General features: G+C 36.6%; 1 protein-coding gene across 1 annotated transcript in view; it reads left to right on the plus strand.

Annotated features, from left to right (window-relative positions):
• The first annotated feature begins 18,278 nt into the window (after positions 1–18,278).
• LOC117984407 (uncharacterized) overlaps positions 18,279–23,573 on the plus strand; it is a 111,082-nt gene continuing 105,787 nt past the window's right edge. Inside the window, exon 1 of the mRNA XM_034971030.2 lies at positions 18,279–18,798. Coding sequence (XP_034826921.1) covers positions 18,610–18,798 — 189 coding nt within the window. The 5' untranslated portion in view covers positions 18,279–18,609. The remainder of the gene's footprint in view (positions 18,799–23,573) is intronic.

Genomic DNA, 23,573 nt, shown 5'->3' on the forward strand with positions numbered 1-23,573 from the left:
GTCCTTTGTGCAGGGCTTGCATGAGGTCAACGAAACACCGACGCACGTGGTCCTAGAGTGCACGGGGCGTAGCAGAACAACGCGAACGTCATTTGGGTTCCCCGACCTCATTCCATGAAGCCCTCGCAACCTGGGCGGTCTACTCGGCTTCTGGAGTGAGCTTGGATGGCTGGAGTGAAGACTTCAGCGGGGAGGGGGCAATGCACGCACAAACAGACGGAAACGTTTAAGTGCGGAAAACCGGCCCAGAGCGAAGAAGAAGAAGAAGAACCATAGACCAAGGAAGAGAACATAATCCATACTTCCATACTGATAATATAAATGCGAAAGTGTGTCGTGTCCTGTCTGTCTGTCTATCTGTCTGCTAGCCTTTCACGGGTCATCCGTTCAACCGATTGTGACGAAATTTGGTACAGCGACAGCTTACATCCCGGGGAAGGACATAGGCTACCTTTTTATCCCGGAAAATCAAAGAGTTCCCACGGGATTTTTAAAAGCTCAAATCCACGTGTACGAAGTCGCGGGCATCATCTAGTAAATAATAATAATACCTACCTACAGGCTACATAATTAACTATGCGCACCTTCTCAAAGTAACAACCGATACGGTATAATGAAACGATACGTAGGTACTTACTTTTATAGTGTACTAGCTGATGCCCGCGAATTCGTTCGTGTGGATATAGTTTTTAAAAATCCCGTAGGAACTCTTTGATTTTCCGGGAAAAAAATAGTCTATGTCACTCTCCAGTACCCGTAGTATAAGATTTTGAGTCTCACCAAACCAAACCAAATTCGAGAGTCGAAATACTTCCGCGTTACAGTAAACTGGATCTTAAATGCCTTGTTTTAAAGCTCAAGTTGTCTACACTTCTACAGCCAGCGCTCCAAGCGGAAACATTGCGAAATTAAAATCAGTGGCATTGAATATTTGACTTCAATTCAAGGCTCTTTAGGTCCATTTTACTTTGATGTTATTGTGTTTCGACTCTCGAATCTAGCAACGTTTGGTGAGACGTAAAATCTTATACTACGGGTACTGATCTAAAACTACTACCTACTAACTAAAAACCATGTAAAAAATGACGCCGATCGGTTGCTACCGTTGCGGCGTGTTTGAAGGATAAACCAACAAACCAGCAAAGTAGGTTATACCCTTGTTATACCCTGGTTATACCATACCTACCTAAGTAGTTTAAAAAACAACTCGAAAATTCCACGTGGATAAGAATCGGACATGAAATTTTTATTTGGTAAAAGTAGATTCTTGTGTCATTGATAAGTTCATAACTAATCGGTAAACTAGTTGTTAACTTATTATTATTAAAATCCTATGATAACTAATTCAGAAAGTCATTAGGTAGATTGATTAGGTATAAAATACAGGGTGTAAAGGCTAGCAAAAACTTAACGCTATTTTAATAGGTACCTACTACCTTATTACAATCTAATACCAATAACCAATTGCCTTATACTTGTAGCTTATGATTTAGTATTTTTCAAACCCGCAATGTATAGCTTACAAACTCGGGTTAATGCCCCACCTACGACGCGGCATTGACCACACAGCATTTGTTTACGCATCGTTCGTTGGCCTCTAGCGTCAGTCAGATGTTTTATTTGCAATACATTGCGAACTTTAAAAAAAAAGTTTTATTTATTTAACTAGTTTATTTATAGTAAGTAGGTGTCTTATTAGTAATAATCAGTACCTGTCATTGTTTTGCTAGCGGTCTAATTATTACACCCTGTACCTATGTATAAAATTTAATCTTATCCATGTATTAAGTGGCTAATATCTACCTCTTCTATAAATATTTACTATCACGTCGACATCCTGTTCTTTTAAAACTATGTAGGTACTGTCGATCATTTTAGGGTTCCGTACCTCAAAAGGAAAAACGGAACGCTTATAGGATCACTTTGTTGTCTGTCTGTCTGTCTGTCTGTCAAGAAACTTACAGGGTACTTCCCGTTGACCTAGAATCATGAAATATTGGCAGGTAGTACCTAGCTATTATAGCTGGGGAAAAATCTGAAAACCGTGAATTTAGGGTTAGATCACACACAAAAAATTAAATTGTGGTCATGAACTAATGATTAGTATTTTCAACTTTCGAATTGAGTGACTATATCAAGTGTGTATCATATGAAAGGTCTTCACTGTAGTTTCTAAACAGATTTTATTTATTTTTATGCATGCATAGTTTTTGAATTATCGTGCAAAATGTCGAAAAAATACGACTGTAGTACGGAACCCTCATTGCGCGAGCCTGACTCACACTTGGCCGGTTTTTTTTATAGGAAAATCTTAAGAGACAGCGCTCTCTACTATTGAAAAAAGCATTCGTTTCAGGTATCTACTTGATACCCGACGCCAGAGAAGAGTCGGTATAGTAGGTAGTCATCATCATCATCAACCAATGGACGTCCACTGCTGGACATAGGTCTCTAGTAGGGGCTTCCACACGCCACGGTCTTGCGCCGCCTGAATCCAGCGGCTCCCTGCGACTCGACTGATAAACTAATAGGTAGTAGGTACCTATACCTAGGTAGCGATTCCCTTAGTGTAGCGGCAGCCTTGCAAAGATTTGCATTTCACGGCAGCACAGACTATTGGACGTGTTAAGGAGTCAGAACCGCAGCTAACGAGCGAAACCCGTCACACTAATAAATACTGATGTCAATTTCATCAGGACAGGTATCTACTGATACTACCATCTGGTACGTAGTATCACAAAGGTGTTCAAGTGTTTGTTCGTTACACGTCTACTAAATACTTTATTTCTTACTGATTCTCTCTGTGATGAAAGTAATATCAGAATAAACTGTGGACGTAATGTCGTGATCATATTCTGTTAGTCATTCGAAGTCAAAACATCGAATATCATATCCGAGGATGTAGAGAATATGTAGTCTTGCCTTACAATAAGTAAAGTAGTTGGCATCAGATATCTTTGACTATAAAAATGAATCGCTGAATGTGTTGCTGATCGCAAATCTCGAGAACAGCTGAACCGATTTCGCCAATTCTTTTTTCATAATATTTCTTGAAGGACGAGGATGGTTCTTACGAAGAGATTTTTTTTAAAAAAATCCTGAAAAAGAATCGACAGTTAAGTAGGCGGTAGGTACGACGTTAGCCGGGGCAGCTAGTTTTAGATAAAATATATACCCATCCGATGATATTTTGTCCTAGGTAGGTGCCTAAAAATGAGGATTAGGTAGGAATACTTACCTCATTGAAAAAAAATAGATAAGATTTTATTATTTTGACTTGAGTGATTAATATTTATTTTAATCCTTTAAATTCAGCAACTTTATTAACGATAAGATTTTATTGATTATATCCTGTTCAAAGATCGATTCGTTTGATCAAAATTGATCCTCCTTTCATGATCACATCATTGCTTTTAATACTCGCTCAACGAGGGTTCCGTACCTACAACGAGGGGGGACATTTGCACGATAAATCAAAAACTATAAGGTATGCATGTAAATAAATAAAAATCTGTTTTAGAATTAACAGGTACTTAAAGCCCTTAGGTACACGTGATACCCCACTTGGTAGGTAGATAACTTTGGAAATTAAAAATACCTACCTACTAATTAGATATTTGTTCATGAACACATTTAATTTTTTTTGTGATGTGACCACAAATTCACAGTTTTGTAGAGAGAGGCCTCTTTTATAATGTGGGTAGGTAGCACAGAGTATTCTCTGTCCTACCTACTAAAGATGGGCGTTATTGGCTATTTATGGCAACGGTTAATCAACAGTTATTTAGTTTCAATACCGATATTGATAACCATTGCCGAATATCGGTATCAGAGTTGTGTTTCAACTAATTTAATATGCGCAACGCACAGCGGTTTCCGTAGTAGTAACTAAGCTAACTGCCGTATCAATACCGTCAGTATAGCTAGCGCGCGCATATTCATTAAAATAAAACCAATTTTACTTTCATGAATATCGTGAAGTAATCACAACTTTAAGTTCATAGCAGCAAAGTTTAATTTGATCATTGACATAGGTCAAACTATAGTGAACGCCTGCACGAATAGTTTGCCACAGTCCAGTTAACCAAAAACATTTCACGAAGATTGATAAACCAAAGAGGACCTTATCTCTATTACTCTAAGGCTAACTGTATTAAGATTGATAGACCAGATTGTAATGGACAAGTACTTGTACAGTTAAGCTTTAGCGTAATAGAGATAAGGTCGGCTTTGGTTTACCAAGTTCTTAGTTACTAAGCCGGTAGTCAATAACCGCTCCTTCTCAGCTTTCAGTGAAAGAAAGAAAGAGAAGGCATAATTATTGCGTTTCTAGTTACCAAAAAAACCAAACAATGCATTATCAGTTGCCAGTTGGCAGTGTTGCGTTGTCAGGTGGTTCGTCATAGATGATAGCTAATAACCGTTGTTAGCTACGACAATAACGCTACGGTACGCTATAGGCACGGCAGCGGTTTTCAGTTAAGTTAAGCTATAGCGGACACATGTCTACTACCTACCCACTACTACACTACCTAAGTATACCTAGCCGAGGAATAGAGCAGGAGTTTTAGAAATTCTCAGGGGAGTGAATCATGCAAGTAGGTACCTACTAGGTATTTCCTATATGATTCTGAACTATTTCTACCTAACTGAAGGTTAATTACTTTACATGGGGCATCTGTAGCATTATATCTTGTAGAAATATACGCAAACAAAACTAATAAAACAGATGTTTGATAATCCAGTAAACGATAAGATTATGGACACGTCTTTTAGCTCAACTTTTTAGATAAAACCCATCGATATAAATGACAAGATATGCCCAAGTGAACAAAATTTTTCACGGTTTTGGAACCAAATAAATCAGCGCCACCTCTTAGATACTACGTACCTAATGAACGACCCATTTGAAATCCAGACCTCACTGAGGTTGCATTGAGGGTGCTAAATGAACATTTTAGGACCAATGAGTCGGTGCCATTTTGCTTGTTCAATGGCCCTGTCCTTACGAAGTAATATACCTAATATAAGTCTATGATAATACCTAAGTAGATATATTCGTGGCCAAATGTACCCGTCACAGGATAAAATCCGATTAAGCTGCTTAACGTCCATCCTATGTAGGATCATTACAATACTGGAAACTAATACCAGATGATGTCACTTATGAATATCTCACTCGGAAATGTTTGTTTATTTGATCGTGTTCTAAAGGCTGGTAAGTAACAGATTAGAGAACATGATGTACGTACATAAAAACATAAATAAATTAAAAAAAAAAAAGTGACTGTCATAATAGAAATACTAGAAATAAAAATAAACTTGTAATGCCCGCCTCTAGGCTCAGTAAAGTTAGCAATTCATATGCTCGTAATTCCATGCGTTTCTATAATAAGCTTCCAGAAGACATATTGGAGATGTCTCTCAACAAGTTCAAAGTTTTCATAAAACGTAAACTAATTGAAAAATCCTATTAAGTACAATGTAAAGAATTATTTAAATGATAAGCAAGCTTGGGAATGAGTTGCTTAACGACTTTGTGATAGTTCTAATAAGTTTCAATAATTTTGTAAAGTGGTGATAGTAAAAAGAATACTCGGCTGAGTTTGTTGTGGGCTCTTCTCAGACCTGGGCGCGTTTGGAACTCTCGTAGCTTTAGTTTTAAGTTTGCGTAATAATTATCACCACTAAGTATATCTTACAAATGTAACACCATACCAGACTATCAATACGAGTAATTTATTACCTATTTGGAATAAATCATTTGACTTTGACTTTGACTTTGATGTTAAGGCTTAGAGGATAATTAATAAATTGAGGATGGATCTATGAGTATTGATTTATGTCTATTGCAATTGTTAACAAGATTCTCGGTAGGAACGGCATTCCGAACCAGTGGTAAATTAAAACTACCTGACTATTCATAAGTACTTGTAAAAAGTTTACATGAATAAAAAAACATTCTATTCTATTCTATTCTATTACAGAGAGTAAAATACAGGATACCTGCAGTTAAAAAATAACAAAGGGCTTTTATTTCTCTGTAAAACATTTATCATAATTACTAATTTCTATTTATAGCAATCAGATTAAGTATTTAAGTACCTACTTACTACATCCTTGTATTCAGACTTGTGTCTGATTAAATTATGAAAATTGATAAAAAATAAAAATGCAATTATCTTTAATGAGTCATTAGTGCGTAGGGTAGGTACCTACCTTTAAGGGAAATAAGGGAAATCAGGGCAAAAGAATTCACTGGACTTTACAAACCTGTTTTTGGCAAGGATTGAGTGACGGCGGACTACTTGCAACTGCACATAAAGTCCTTTTCATGAAAGAAGTCCCCCAGACGCAGCGCTGTAGGTAATCGCGTGACATACTTAATGGCATTGTAAACAATCTTTAAAATGCACTAAGCTAGTTAAAAACTCACAAAAATCTACCAAAACTAAGTAACGAACTTAATAACATCGACGAACGACAACATGGCCGACAATCACCGCCAACATAGTCCGCCGATATCATAGTTCCAAAAATCACCGCGGGACTTCTTTCATGAAAAGGACTTTACCTAATATCATTGATTGAATTGGGTAAGTAACGTTGACTGAGGTTGACAGGTAGGTAGGTAGCTGAATGGGTGACTCACTTTGACGGTCTCACAATGGCGTTACCGTTCCCTCCGTGTCTCGTATAGCGCGTTTTACCGTTGGTCCCGATTATTACTTTTCTACCAATCCTGTAGGTATAATACGTGTATAAGAGCCCTGGCTAGTGCAGCTCTGATCCATAGATGGAAGCAGGACTTAGAGACGCCTGCCGCCGGTACCTGGTCGGTTGAAGCGATCCGGCCATACCTTGAGCGATGGCTTAAAAGGCAACATGGAGTGCTGACGTACCGGCTGGTGCAGGTGCTTACGGGGCATGGCTGTTTTGGTAAGTACCTGCATCAGATTGCGAGACGGGAGGAGACGCCGGCCTGCCACGAGTGTGGTGCACCAGAAGATACGGCATATCACACTTTGGTAGAGTGTGCGGCATGGGGACCTCAGCGGCACATCCTGTTGTCGACCCTCAGAGGAAGTCTCTCACTTTCAAATGCAATAGACGAGATGATCAGTAGTGAGACCAGCTGGGGCGTAATGGCCTCCTTCTGTGAAACTGTCATATCACTGAAGGAGGCCGCGGAGCGGGAACGAGAGCTGGACGCCGACGCCCACCCGCTCCGCAGAAGAAGACAGGGGAGGAGAAGGAGACAGTATGCTCACCTTCTCCTGCCCTAGGCATTGGGAGTAAACTTGTGCCGGCCCAACGCCAGGACGTCTCAGTCGCATCCGATATCCGGGATCCTGAGACGTCTTATACTTGACGCGGACGGCACCGCTGGGTTTTTAGTGGGTATGCTGATGGCGGTTAAAAAAAACCGCGAGTGAGTCCCACATACCCGCCCTTGCGCGGCATGCCTAATAGCATTTTTACCAGCGGAAAAAAAAAAAAAAAAAAAGGTATAATACGTGTAATTCTGATGAGGGAACTGTGACTTGTGAGCCCACCGCATTATTACCCCAAAAAAAACTCCTGCCACTCTGTGATCAATAGAAAAGAGTCAGAACCCTCATCAGGGGAAGGACCTACAATGCAGAGAGAAAACTGAGCAATAGGTAGATAGGTACCTATGTGCTGCAAATGTTCATAGGCGGCGGTAGGTAATCACTTAACATTAGGTGACCCGCCTGCTCGTTTGCTCGCTATTTGTATTTTTAAAAAACGTAAATTAACTATGGCTAAGTAGGTTATTACTCGGCTTAGCACCGATCCCTAGGTTCGCTTTCTTGTTTCAAAAGGCTTCATTGTTTCCTTTGTGGGTTGTACCTAAGTACTTAGGTATTCTTATCTAAGTAGGTAAGTACGTATCTATTGAATTGATAAAACATTAAGTAGGTACCATTAGGTACTTAGGTATGTTAATGATTTTTAACAAAAACGCCAAAACTTAATTAAAAATGTCTAGTTCTAAAAATGATAGTTATCCCACAATCACAAAGTACCTGCTTGTAGATAGCCTTATCTGTTGATAAAATCGATTTTTTTATCATTTCTTTGATATCTATGATTAGATGACTATGCAATTAGTGCGATAGATTTTTTATTCAGATACCTACCTAGATTACAAGTAGGTAAGCCCTTAACTGCAATCCTTGTGGTAAGAGATGATGCAGTCTAAGACGGAAGCAGGATAACTTCGAAGGGGTAAGTAAGTACCTACCTAAGTATGGCAGTTTTTATTAAACCCATAGGTAGATTCCTACCTACCCCTTTCTATACGGCATCGTACCTACCGGAAACGCTAAATCGCTTGGTGGCACGGCTTTGCCGGTAGGGTGGTAACTAGCCACGGCCGAAGCCTCCCACCAGACTAAACCAGAGAAAATTTAGAAATTATAAAAGTCCAAATTGCCCCTTCCGGGAATCAAAGCCAAAACCTCCCACTAAGAACTTTACGACTTCGTCCGCGTGGACTAGGATAAAGTACGGATACTTAGATACCACAGTGGGATAAGTAGGTAGATGCCACACTTTCAAAACCTAACTTCCCAAAATCGCAACAATTAATAGTTTAAGTATAAATAATTAGATAAGTAGCTTAGGCACAGTGGCGTGCAGGTCATAGAGGCATAAATGCACTGCTTACCCCAGTTAAAATAGCTTAATGCATATTTTCAACAAGTTCAAAGTTTTCATAAAACGTAAACTACCTAATTGAAAAATCGTATTACAATGTAAAGGATTATTTAAATGATAGGTAAGCAAGCTTGGGAATGAGTTGCTTAACGACTTTGTGATAGTTCTAATAAGTTTCAATAATTTTGTAAAGTGGTGATGATAAAAAGAATACCCGGCTGAGTTTGTTGTGGGCTCTTCTCAGACCTGGGCGCGTTTGGAACCCTCGTAGCTTTAGTTTTAAGTTTGCGTATTAATTATCACCACTATATCTTACAAATGTAACACCATACCAGACCATCAATACGAGTAATTTATTAAGTACCTATTTTGAATCAATCATTTGACTTTGACTTTGACTTTTCCATTATGACCTGCAGTGAACAGGCTCCTACTTAACTAGTGCCTACCCTGGCTTCAAACCCTGTGCACGCCACTTAGGCACCACACACTTCAGTCCCCGCAGGTCGTCTTGCAGAACAGATGCGTTTGACTTCCACGTGTGATCTTCCATTTTTGATTTTCCATCTTGCATTTATTTATCAAAACTGGTAAAAAATATAGGTATTTTCGTCACTAGGTAGGTAATTGTAGGTGAGTATATGCACGCTATCGTTCCCACCACTACCGAATGATTGCCCAGCGTGAGACGGGGGATTTTTTTGCTACAAAAGAGGCAATGTCGCGCTATTATTTCAAATAATCGAAAAATACTTAACAAGTGACCGCTTTGCCTGCTGTGTCCACTTTGGGCACACCTCCCTACCTAGGTACAAACATTTCACGCCGTAATAAGTAAGTATCTACCTAAGTACCTCGTTTGTTCAAAAAGTTTCGGTCGTAAAGTACCTAAACATTAACCTGTAATTCGATAAGATAAACTTTTACATACTTAGGTAGGTACATGTGCTTTCGAATAACAGGAGGTAGGTAAGTACCTACCTACAGTTGAAGGAATTTAAATTCAAGATCAATTTCAATAGGAATTTGCCGGAAAAACTACCAGGCGAACTGAAACATTTTTTTTTTTTTTTTAAATTATTATTCCCTAATATTCCCCTTTCCCCTCCAACTAAGCGTAAAGCTTGTGCTAGGAGTAGGTACGACAATAGTGCAACGGGTGGGATTCGAACCGGCCACCTTTCGGTTTTCAGTCCGCTCCTTTAACCGTTGAGCTATCGAGGCTCTAAAACATTAATAAGTAGATACACATTTCACGCCGTATTACCTCGTTTGTTCAAAAAGTTTCGGCCGTAAAGTCAACAATAAGGTGTAATTCGACCAATCGTATCGGAAACGCACGGTAAGGCACGCGCGGGGCGGGCGGCGCGAGCGGAGCCACGCCTGCGCCACGCCCCTTAAGCTCCGGCCACGTGATTTATGGTAAGATTTTTTTAAACAATACATAATAATATAAATCTGTCCGTGGTACTTTCTTTCTTGTCGTGAGAGGAATGCAGCGATGCCATCTTTTCTCAACGGTTTGTGTTGTGAGCGTTTGGTGCTCCACTTTGCTCATCTGGTTGATCAGAGTGGATTTTTTTAATTCTCATAAGTTAGATAGGTAGATACAACACCCTTGACTGCGATCTCACCTGATGGTAAGTGATGATGAAGTTTGATTGAAGCGGGATAACTTGAAAGGGTTAAGGGAAGGTTGCGATCATTGGACCAGCACTTTCATTGGACCACCACATTTTAAAAACTGAGCACACCAGAGTACATTGCTTACGTGCCGAGGCATTGTCATGTAGCCCCCCAGCACCACACTGGAACCTCAGTTGCACTCAGCAATGAGTAATTAGGTACCTACGCGCAAGTGTGTTTTCGATCCCCGGGATGTAAAAATTACGTCACCTAAGTACTGAAAACTGTTGTACCTATTCCGTTCAACTGAGTGAAATAAATTAAAATATTAGAATGTCTATTCTTGAATAGGTAATTAAAATACCTATTGGACTAATATTGTTCCATTTTTTATAACATTTTTTTGTATTAAGTTGTTAGTTGCCTTGAATAGACCGTTATTTGTTTCCATCTTTGGACCGGTCCAATCATGGCAACCTTTAAAGAAAGTTTTCATTTATTCTTTGTTGTTTCAGTTAGTTGTGACTGAGAGCTTAATCATGAACTCTGTAGTTGGTAGGTAGGTACTTTTAATATGAATTCACAATAAATAGTTTGTGCAACCCCACGATGTAGGAGTAAAGTATCTTTTGCAATATCAGGTTTGAGGATTTGATAATTTGAGTTTATAATGAAGGGATTTACTACAACAATTCACCTCTTACAGTTCATGAATTCCCACGGCTTACGAGTGCAATAACCCTTGCTAAATCAGGAATGAGGAGTTGGAACCAAAAAAAATTATGAGGCGGTTATACAGGAATTAGGTGGTTCCTCTGGTAATGCAAATGTTTATGGGCGGCGGTAATCACTTAACATCAGGTGACCTGCCTGCACGTTTGCTTATTAAAAAACAAAGTTGTATGTTGCAGCTTCTAATTCCTAAACTACTAAGTTACTTAGGTATATATTACTAACTGATGCCCGCGATTTCATTCGCGTGGAATTAGGTTTTTTAAAAATCCCGTGGAAACTCTTTGATTTTCTGCGATAAAAAGTACTTAGTCTATGTCACTCTCCAGGTCTTTATCTATACCCTTGCAAAAAATCAGGTCAATCCATTGCACCGTTGCGACGTGATTGAAAGACAAAACAACAAACTAACAAACAAACACACTTTCGCATGTTTAATACTGGTAATAACTAGTTTATCATGGGTCGCCTCGACACTAGTCAAATTTGTCGAAGTCCATTGATGGCAACCTAAAGGTCCAATCTAGGCGACCATGGTCCAAAGAAGGTAACGTTAAGGAAGGTTAAAGAAACAGTTTTATTGATAAGTAAGTAGGTACCTATATCTCGAAAAACTGTGATTTGGTTTGTTATTCGATACGTTTGTGAATGATAAACTTTATTTGAAGTAGGGTAACATATGAACTGGTTTTATTTTATCTCTCAAAGTTAGGTAAATTTAATTTTAAGGCGTAAAGTTGAGTAGTCCTATCATAGCAAACTTCCCCAAGTAGTTACTTAATTATTTTTATTTGTAACTAGCTGATCCCCGCGGCTTCGCCCGCGTAGATTTAGGTTTTTAAAGATCCCGTATAGCCTATGTCACTCAGGAATAATGTAGCTTTCTACTGGTGAAAGAATTTTTAAAATCGGTTCAGTAGTTCTAAAGATTACCCCCTACAAACAAACTTAACGACATTACCTCTTTATATAATAAAACAAACAAAGTTTTCCTCTTTATAATATTAGTGTAGACAACGGGCCGTGCAGCAGAAATCGTAATATTTTAATTTCGCCATAACTTCAAAACCAAACGTCCAATTTTAATCATTCAAAGACCAAATATTATCTCCATAAACTGTTCTTAGTGATGAAATCATTTATTTTGATAAGGATTAATAGCATGAGTAAAATAAACGCGTTTAAATGTAGTCCAAAAAAAATTCAAGATTTTTAAATAAAAAAATGGTTGCTGTGCCTCACTCGACATAGATGGGTATAGTGTGTCGCGGACTTTTTTGTAGATATTTATAAGATCTACAATTAATTAGAACATTTTATGGTTCTATCTTTTATAGTTAAGGCAGCGTACGCAAAATAAGTAACTTTTCTGGTTGATTTTTTACACCTTGTGTCCGAAAAAACCCAAATATCTTACGGAACCCTATTTTTTTCCAAAATAAAATATAGCCTATGTTACTCGTGGATAATGTAGCTTTCGAATGGTGAAAGAATTTTTAAAATCGGTCCAGTAGTTTTTGAGCCTATTCAGTACAAACAAACAAACAAACAAACAAACAAACAAACAAAGTTTTCCTCTTTATAATATTAGTGTAGATAATTACCTACTTAGGTACCTAAGCTTTAAACATTTAACCAGAATATAAACAATATTCTACAGAGATCTCAAAGAAGCATGTTGGACCGTCTCAACCAGGGTGACTCAGTGTGATGGCTAGTTATACCTGCCTAGTAAGACTGCGGGAAAGATGCCCAGTTCAACCCATCACCCGGCTCACTACTGAGTACGGGTCTCCTCTCATAATGAAAAGGGTTTAGGCTGTCCATCAGGCTGGCCAAGTCCGGTTTGGTTGAGAACATTATGATGAGCTCTGAGGCATGTAGGTTCCCTCATGATGAAGCAAGTGATATTAATACTTACTAGGTAGGTATACTATACTATACTAAGTAGGTATACTTAGGCACAGGTCCAAAAAATTACGACAGCCTGGGATCGAACCCTGAACTCCTCGAATAGAAGGCCACTTGGCAATTACCTGCAACACTTTAGCTACCGCTTACCAGCCTAGGTATTTTTTTATCTAACTAAAAAATCTGCCAATACCTACTTACCTACCCATTTAATGAAAATTCATAACTAGGTAGGTAGGTATTAGGTTTTAGATTTTATTAGGAATTAGAAATTATTAAACATTTAGGTACCTAGGTACTTACTTACCTAAATTATTATAGTACTCACCAGTCACCACTTAGCCTAATAGAGAGAGAGCCAGCGTGTGCTAGACCTTCGTTATTTTATAAAAGCTGAAAGTTTCTCTGCGTATTGTCCCCAACACAGGGAGGAACGATCAGCGACTAAGAAGTTTGGATCATGGTGGCTTTGGGAGATCAAAAATATTACGCCAAAGTAGGTACTAAAAAGTCTAATTTTTTAATGATTTCTTCTGAATAGTAAGGTAGGTCTATCTATTACTTACAATTAATTCTTTAAATCTTTATTTGGTTTACCAACAGCTTAATCATTTAGGTACAAAAACAATTTTTCACGTCATGCATTCCTAGACACTTAGGTTGAGCTCTACAGAGCTCACTTTGACTTTGCTCAAACAACATTGAGTTAAAACGAGACCAATTTATGTGAGAGATATAGATTAGGTATACCTAGGTAGGTAAGTACTTACATCTGTCTCGTTTTAACTCTGTCTTAAGTACCTATAAGCAAAGTCAGAGTGCGCTTTAAGATCTCATCCCTTAGTGTCATGGCAACCAGTGGCGTGCAATTCATAGAGGCATAAAAGTACCTACTGCTTACCCTAATTGAAATGACCAGTGCTCATTTTTCTTTATGACCTGCCATTCAGCAGGTCTCTATAAGGTGTATCTAAGGCCTATCTTACTAATGCTTAGCCTGGCTTCAAACTCTGTGCACGCCACTGATGGCAACCCCCCACCAGACGCCCTTAAACTTTAAGGGTGTCTGGCAGGGGGTTGCTTGCGTAGTCGCTGATAGTTCCTACCTATGTTGGGGACAATAGGTAGGTACGCAGAGAAAATTTCAGCTTTTATAAAATATCGAAGGTATGGCACGCGCTGGCTCTTAGTCCATAATAAGATAGTAAGTAATCTAATATTAATCCTCACTCTATTATAATGGGTCGAACACAACAGTTAATACACAATCTCTAATCAAACAGCTATTATTTTGAGGCTTGAGCCCATATTCTATACAATTTATTGGTACTTACTTGAAAATAGACTACACTCTATATTCTTGCCTACTTACTTTCTTAGTTGCTAAATTGGAATTTTAATAAGGTTAGGTGCTAAATCATTAACTGCTACCGCTATACTGCTATGGAACTCTCTCCCCTTGGATATTAAGCAGTCTCAATCACTATCAATTTTTAAAACAAAATTAAAGCTATTTTATTTATCCTCCATTTAATGTGTTTATTTATTTATTTTTACTTTTTATTCCACTTATCTGTCGTCTATTCCTCTCTTATTTACTGTTGTATTTTTATTTATATATATAGATATACGTATATTATGTCTATTTACTTTATATAATTAGTACACCCCTTCCGCTTTCTTTAATTTTTATAATATCCTCTACCCTAAGGTTGCCTGGAAGAGATCGCTATTTTAGCGATAAGGCCGCCTGTACATGCTATCTTTGCCATATGTCTATTATTTTTGTTTTGGTGTACAATAAAGCATATTTTACTTTTACGTTACTTTTACGTCTCACTGGGAGTTTTATTTGCGGATGATTGGAAGTCACTGGCTAATCTTGCATCATTTAGGTACTAACGGCCGAAAGAAATAAAAACTATATAGTACATACCTATCTGTAATCTGCCGATAAGTTACCTAATAGCAGCATTGAATGCATATTTAGTCAAAAAGTCACCAGATGAGGCTATTAGGTAGGTTACTAATCGCGGTTTAATGTCTCGTAAAAAAATTTAGCACTAAGATTCCATTGGCCCCAGGGTCTCCACGGCAAACGGAACAAAAATGTACTACTCGATAAGAGATTACTTGCGCCGCTTGCCGTTTTCAGCCATTTCTGTTCCTCCCTCCCCCTCTTTGATGCTCCCGTTCTTGATTCTGTTAATATTATGTTCAATTATTTTTGGTGCAAACTCACGATAAGCTGTTGTCATAAAATAAAACAACTAAACTGGTATCTACCTAGGTAATATTGGGCCAGGCCAGGCCAATAAGTCGCAAAACAAACGCCAGGTGAGACCGCGCCCTTAGTTTAATGAACTCTGTACCAGCTGCTCGATTGCGGTAGAATGACAGCTACAATGTCACGATCGCAAGCACCTCTGATTGGTTGACGCTCGCTCACCATTGGCTACAATGCACTGTTGCAACAAGAATCAAAAGATTCAGCGAATCAGAACAATTGAGATTGTAATAGGTAATCATTGATGCAGGTTTTACGAAATCGACCTAAAGAGAGACCTACCTGTAGGTACAGCTAGCACTACTTTGATCACTAGGTAGAAGATAAGCCTTTTTGACATGAAATGTTTAGGTGTAAGTACCTTAAATTGCTAATGCGCGTGGCCGCCATTTTGGTGACGTTAGCACTAGACTGAAGTTTCGAGCTGATGGTAGGTATATTTTTATTTCGGCGGACGTCAAAATGGCGTCATTTTGATGTTAATGAGACATGGTTCTAGCGCAATAGCAATTTGCGGGACTTTTAAGTACTTAGGTAGGAAACGTAGGACTGACTGACTGATCTATCAACGCACAGCTCAAGCTACTGGATGGATCAGGCTGAAAGGCATGCAGAATCAGATAGCTATTATGACGTAGGTATACTTTACATCCGCTAAGAAAGGATTGAAGAAAGAAATAGGGTTTTGGTAGTCCACGCGGACGAAGTTGCGGGCATAAGCTAAATATTATTAGACTAGCTGATGCCCGCGATTTCGTACGCGTGAATTTAGGTTTTTTGAAATCCCGTAGGAACTCTTTAAATTTCCGGGATAAAAAGTAGCCTATGTCCAAATTTCATCAAAATCGGTTGAATGGTTGGGCCGTGAAAAACTAGCAGATAGACAGACAGACCAGCAGACAGACACGTACTTTCGCATTTATAATACTTATTAGTATGGATAAGCTACGTTATCACACCAACAGTTATTTAATCCACATGTAATTGTAATTAAAAACTAATTTCATAAGGAAATGTGCATTAAAATTAAAATCAATATTATAATCGATGTCCTGCATCAACTTGGTCTTTACATTTGACGTCCAAACCAACCAATGGAGAATAAACCTTATTCCTCTAGTAGTAAAGTTTATTTTCCATTGACATGATTAGATTATAAGTGCTACAGAAAATGTCGATGACCCACACACACCTGGCGTTAACCGCAATCCCACAAGTTCTATATTAATGTTCGTATATGTCCCTATAATGTGTATTAAGTACGTAACATGTATTAATATGTTATGGCCTAGTGGTTAGTTAGGATGAATCTCTACCAGAAGTCCCGAGTGCAAAGGACAATGACAGAATTTCTATAGAACCGTGACCCATTTTATTATATAGTTTACACGTATGCTTTATGGAGCATTTTGTTGCTGTTTCATCCCTGGTAACTAAACATAGGATTTTACACTTCTAGAACTTGCGGTTTTTCATTAAATCTAAGTTTAAGTCACAATGATTCTAGGTTATAATTATGCAATTTAGGTACCTATAGGTAATATTGTGAAACTAAATGGAAACTAATAAAAACATCCGCAATAGTCAACCACGCTGGCCAAGTGCGAACTTCACACACGTTTGAGAACATTATGGAGAACTCTCAGGTCTCATAAATGCTGGTTTCCTCACGATGTTTTAGTTCACCTGATACCTATTTAATTTCATAAGACACACAAAACTCCGAAAAGCTAGAGGTGCGTGCCCGTGATCAAACCCCCAACCTCCTGAATAGGAGGCAGATGTCCTAACCACTAGGCTATCAAGGTTCTACTATTCTAGATTTGTCATTATACAAATAAACATAAACATTTGCATGACCAGAGGAACCACTAATGCGTTGCCGGCCTTTCAGGAACTTACGTAAAACTGGCCACTTTGGGGCTCATTACATAACTACATATAGGTAGTCAAAGGTAGTTTTTTAGAAAGTCCTTTTAAGAAACACATAGACGGACAGACAGATGAACAGATATACTACAATAAGGGTTCCTTGTTTACTAGAGGATTCTAAAAATCAAGTGATCATTGATAAAACGACACGAAGATTTCAGGGGAAATTGGGGGAATAGCCATTCCTTTTTTATGCAAGATAGCGTTGATGATGTTTAGATTTTTTTTTTTTAAAGAATATTAGGCCATGGTTAATGACTAATATTCCCTTTACCTCTCCAACTAAGCGTCAAGCTTGTGCTAGGAGTAGGTAGGTACGACAATAGTGCAACGGGCGGGGTTTGAACCGTCGACCTTTCGGTTTTCAGTCCACTCCTTTACCGGTTGAGCTATTGAGGCTATTGAGATTGAAACGCACTTGTTTAGAAACTCTTGTTTTGGTACCTAGGTACTCATGTCAGTCAAACCCTTTCAAGAAGAGATGATTCCAAAGTCAATCGACATAATATTTTGCGAAGATTTTTATTTTTATAATAATACTTAGGACCTACTGGAACTTTCTATCCATGTTAAAAAACTGGCCATCCAATTAAAATAACATGTCTTAAGTTGAAGTTATTTTTTCTGGAACCAATTTTATTTTCTTTACCCGAAAATTTGTAAAAACAGCCCGCTGATCTACCACTGTCTGTTGAAAAAAAAACTACCAAACCTGCCATTCAAATCTAAAAAGCAGAGCCTCAATTAAAACGTCACGTCTAAAAAGCCTAGCAGATGTTAAAATAAAAAAAAACTGTAACAGGTAGCATTTTACCAAGTTTATACGTTTTGAATCAGGTGTACGGTCCGAGGCTCTACGGCTCTCTGACGGGCGGCGCGCGCGCATGCAGGTGCCGCCTTAGGAGGGGAGCACCTTACTACTTCTTACAAACTTATCCATTCACATTTAAACACCCTTGAGAGTAAATAAATAAGATTGAAAATGAAACAACGGAGGTGTGAAAGATCTTTGTAGGGCCTTACTCCTCTCCTTTTTATCGAACAAAAAATGAACTGTAAACGCGATCACGGCCGTGCCTAAGGTCAATGTTAGCGCTTCCTTCAGTGTTCGCTGAGAGAAGAACGCGCGCGCATCCTGCGTAAAGCACCCTTTACAGTATTGCCCTATCGAACAATATTAGGACGGGATCAATAAACCTTACCCGAAAAATTCACGGACGAATTTTTCGTCTCAGATTTTAAGTTTTAAAAATCATCGATCATTCGGATCGGATAATCGATACCAAGTTAACCCTCGTTAATCGTGATGGAAGGTATTGGTCGTTGGACATAATATTCGTACGTTGGTTAATTGTTAAGTGACTTTGAACTGTGTTAATAACTTATATTGAACTTTAAAGTGATAACAACTGAAGGAACTGTTATGTGCATATGAGATGGAGACTCTGGTACTTATTCCTCAGGAATTGAGCCTGGCTTTAAGGCCAGGGGGTGCTAGGGGTAGGGAGGCTTCGGTGAGCGTTTGGACGTCCGTGGAGATTCAGAGGGGTGCGCTGCTCTACCCCTTCCAAGGGACGATAAGGATCGACAAGCTACATGTTTATTCGTATGTGCCAGATCATGATGTGAGTACTAATTTTAATTGATATTTGATTACAGCTGTTATCGCAGTTTATCAATTACACAATAATTGATAAGAACATGGACATAAATATTAAGAAACAACTTTTTTCTGAAAGCTTGGTCAAATACAATTTTCACTAAAAACTTCCATTTAATATTTCAGTAATTATTTTACTATTTATATAAAGCAACTATAAGTTACCTATGTAATGTATGGGTAGGTATGGTATGGTAATGTTTTACCTAAGTATGAGTAGGTACCTATGTAAATACCTATAGGTAATTATCTTACTTATCTTAGGATACTTACGACAAGTTATCAATAAAATGTTTCTCCTACCTGAAGAGCTTTTAATATACCTACCTAGGTGTTGTGTTATTTAAAAATAATATTAATTATGTTAACACAATAGGTAGATATATCTATTTTCTAAGATTAATATCTAAGACGCGTGTCTTATAATAAATATCTAATATTTACACATCAAACATATAAATATAATGTACATAATTAATGCTAATCAGAATGCTATAAGATTTTTGTTTATGTCAATTTGTTATTCACTGCTAAGTGATTCAATGTAATCAGGCAGTTCTTCAATATATTAAGTATTTGTTATTGATCGTTATTCATTATTCTGAATTACCTAGGTATACCTACCTAGCTGTCTAACTTGTTTTTTAACCGACCTCAAAAAAAAGATGAGGTTCTCAATTCGTCTGTATGTTTTTTTATTTTTATTATTTTATTTTTTTGTATTGTTTTTATATTTTTTGACTAGCTCGCTTCGCCCGCGTGGATTTAGGTTTTTAAAAATCCCGTGGGAACTGTTTGATTTTCCGGAATAAAAGTAGGCTATGTCACTCACAACAACACACAAAATCAATCTGTTGCTTCGTTGCGGCGTGATTGAAGGAAGAACCAACAAACCAATAAACAAACACACTTTTACATTTATAATATGGGAAGCGATAACTAACACCCTACACTGTTTTGGGAAATCGATTTTCCTGCTCGTGTTTATTGTTACTGTATCATGTCACTTTGTAAAATAAATAGTCGTCTATTACTTCTGTTATCTATGCTATCCATCTTCAAGATACAAGATATTTTTGTACTTACCTTCCTACCGAATATCACCAAAATCGGTTTAGCGGATGGTCCGTGAAAAGGTGACAAACAGCGGACATACTTTCGCATTGATTTATGGTACTTACGTATTAAGTATTACCTATGGATTTAGGTATGTGCTATGGATTCTCAAAGTGCTACGGAAATTTTATTAGGAATGTAACCATAGAACATTGGTAGTAGGGACAACATAGCTAGCTCTAGCTCTCTTATTAAAATCAAGGATAGATAAATTAAAAACCAGGAAAGAGACAGATTTAACCTAGAATATGACTATTTCATCAATAATAATGTATTTATAAATAGAAAATAAATTGAACAATAATGTGTTGAAATTGTTTGATAATAAAGGTAAAGGGGAAACATTGTTGAATCCATAAAGCTGCGTGCAAATTCATATAAACCAATCCGCTAAGTAAGTAAGCTACTGTCAAAATAACTATCTATAAATTACATTGCCAAGCAAAATTGAGTAATTCTAGTAGGTAAATAGTACGAATATAGATATAATATTATCTACCTATTAAGCGTAGAGTGAATATATTGTTAGTATTAATAAGCTTAGTTAATAATAAAATTATTAGCTACTAGCTGATGCCCGCGACTTCGTACGCGTGGATTTAGGTTTTTAAAAATCCCGTGGAAACTCATTGATTTCCCGGGATAAAAAGTAGCCTATGTCACTCTCCATGTATTTAACAATAGGTACCCATGCAAAAAATCACGTCGATCCGTTGGTCCGTTGCAACGTGATTGAAGGACAAACCAATAAACCAATGAACCAACAAACCAACAAACCAATAAACCAACAAACCAACAAACAAACACACTTTCGCATTTATAATATGGGTTGGTACTGATTAATATGGATACTGATCGTCGTAACTTACTCAAGTTAACTATGAGCAAATCTAACCATTATTAGATATACTAAATCATACTAAATTATCAAGATTCTAGACAAGTGCTCCCGATTTAAATCTACATCAAGATATTTTAACTTATACCTACTACTTAGTCTTTATTAAAAAAAAAGCTTACATTTTTTTAAGAAACAAAAAACCTGGTTCAGTATAAGCTTATATTTATATTGTATTATAAACTCATTGCCCATAATCATAATTGTTTGCATCAACCTCAATGTAACTGTAACTGTCCCACTATTGAAATAGTTAGTTCGCATAAATACTTAGGATTAATAATAGATCACAAATTCAACTGGCACGAACATATAAAGCATGTGTGTGATAAACTCAGAGCATTCTTGGCAAACTTATTTATAATTAGAAAGCGGTTAAATTATAAAGTCAAAATGATGCTGTACAATGCTCTTGCCGACTCCATAATAGCTTATGGGTTGAGCAGCTATGGCCGAACGGACAAGTCACACCTACAGCACATTTATCAGTTGCAACTAAGGATTTTAAAAGCTATTGTACCTTTAAATATCAAACTTAAAGCAAAAACAAATGAAAATCTTATATTTAAATTTTGCAAGGTTATTAATATTCACGACAAGGTCCAATTTACACTTCTGAAGGAACAATTTTTTCATTTAGACATCCAAAATGCAGTTCAAAACAAAATGCAGACGCGCAAAGTTACGCAAAACAAATTAATAACCGTACCTTCAAAAAACAAATACGGTGAGCGCACCAGTGCATACATGATCCCTCGCCTAATAAATACTTTAGATAATAAATTTAGAAATGAACTAACTAGATTTAATTTAAAATATACGCTAAAATCCTATTATATTAACAAATTGTAATGATCCCCATTTTTGTATGAAATGTAATGTAATGAGAGTTTCTATAAACAATTTATATTGTTTATAGAAACACTATTATTATTATTATGTATTAAGAAGTAGACGGAATGACACACTTTTTAAACCTTCGTGGTTTTTTGCTGTGTCTAAATTGGATTTGATAAACATTCTCTATGTTGGTAATTAAAAAAAAAAAAAAAAAAAAAAAAAGGTAGGTACGAGTTAATTAGACCAATGCCTACGACTTCGTCCGCTATAAAATTTTATTTTTTTAATTTAAGTATAAAAATCCCGTGGGATTTGGGAACTCTTTAATTTTCCGATATACTTAAAAAGTGACATATCACGTCACTATCCAGAACTATCCTTAAAAAAACGCATCGATCCTTGCTCTGTTACCAACGCATGTTTAATTGAAGGACAAACCAATAATCATAAACACCGTTGCATTTATAATATTAGTAGGATTCTGTGATCTATAAATTCATTCTAGACAACAAAAATTAAGGAAATCTATGAGTCACCTAAATAACTTGTTTAGTTAATCTAAATTTGCATTTTTTGTGGACATATTTAAAATCATGTTATTGCAGTTTGATGCAAATTAGTAAACGATGAGGTATACTCATTTCCTTTGCCCTTTAGTTTAACAGAGATTACATTTTTATTGATGCTTGAGAAAAAACTCAATTTCCGGGTGATTTTCGATAATATATAATGTAATTTGTCTCAAAATAATTATGTTTACTGTAGTACCTATGAATGGTTATTAGAACATATCAAATGTGGCTAATTCTCCTGTATTGTACACAATCTCCAAACTAAAATGACAGGTCTTAATGTACTTAGGGTCTGTATCACAATCTCCAGATAAACTTTATCTAACGGATAAATTTGACATTTTGGCAGATGTCCTATACAAAAACTGTCATTAAGTCAAATTTATTCCTTAGATAACGTTTATCTGGAGGTTGTGAAACAGGCCCTTATTATTATTATTACTTATTGCCATCCCTTGCGTAATGCTCCCTGTGAAAAAGAATAGAATTAGATTTAGATCTGTCAATTTAGTTTAAAGATATTGTATCTATTTATAACAGAAGTAGCCACAATATTAATAATCATAATAAAATTAAGAGTCTTTACTTTCTAACCTTTTTTCATCCAATTATCTTCCGTCTAACCGTCTAATTTAATACACTGGAAAATTATAGTTCAAGAATTGAGTAATGAAATAATAATTCTTGAAAAGTTATTTCAAATAAAATATGAATTTCTGAATTATTAAGAGGAAAAAACTGGCAGTATTAAAATTAATAATCATCTATCAACTTCAACACACGTGGCCATTATTAGAATTTGCAAATTATAAATTCTGATCCTCTCATTATTTTAATTATTATTAAAACGTGATATTATTTAAATGTTATCTTTTGACTCTATGAGAATTTGAATGAATCATACGCCTAAACAATTATTAAATAAATCTTAAATGTCGCTTGTCTAATTTATTCGTTGAAAATTGGTGATATTTTAAATAAAACAGCTTTTTTGAATAACTCTTTTAATTTATTAATACCATGTTTCAATCAATTAACTTACTAATTAGATTTCATTCCAATTTTGAAGAAAATAAGACGCATTCTTGAAATAATATTATTAAATTCAACATTTTCTGATCAACATTTTAAATTTAGTAATGCGAATTGTATTAGAATAATATTATTGTAGGATTAAACAAACTAATTAAATGGTTTAAGCACTAAACCAGCTTAATATTTTAAAGTATTCTATCTTATAAATATTATCAATTGGCACCTAAAGCTTAATTTTATGCATTATTATTATCAAAAATTTCCTAATAGTTTTGTTTT

The sequence above is a fragment of the Maniola hyperantus genome, chromosome 8, assembly GCF_902806685.2.
Source record: "Maniola hyperantus chromosome 8, iAphHyp1.2, whole genome shotgun sequence".
NCBI lineage: Eukaryota > Metazoa > Arthropoda > Insecta > Lepidoptera > Nymphalidae > Maniola > Maniola hyperantus.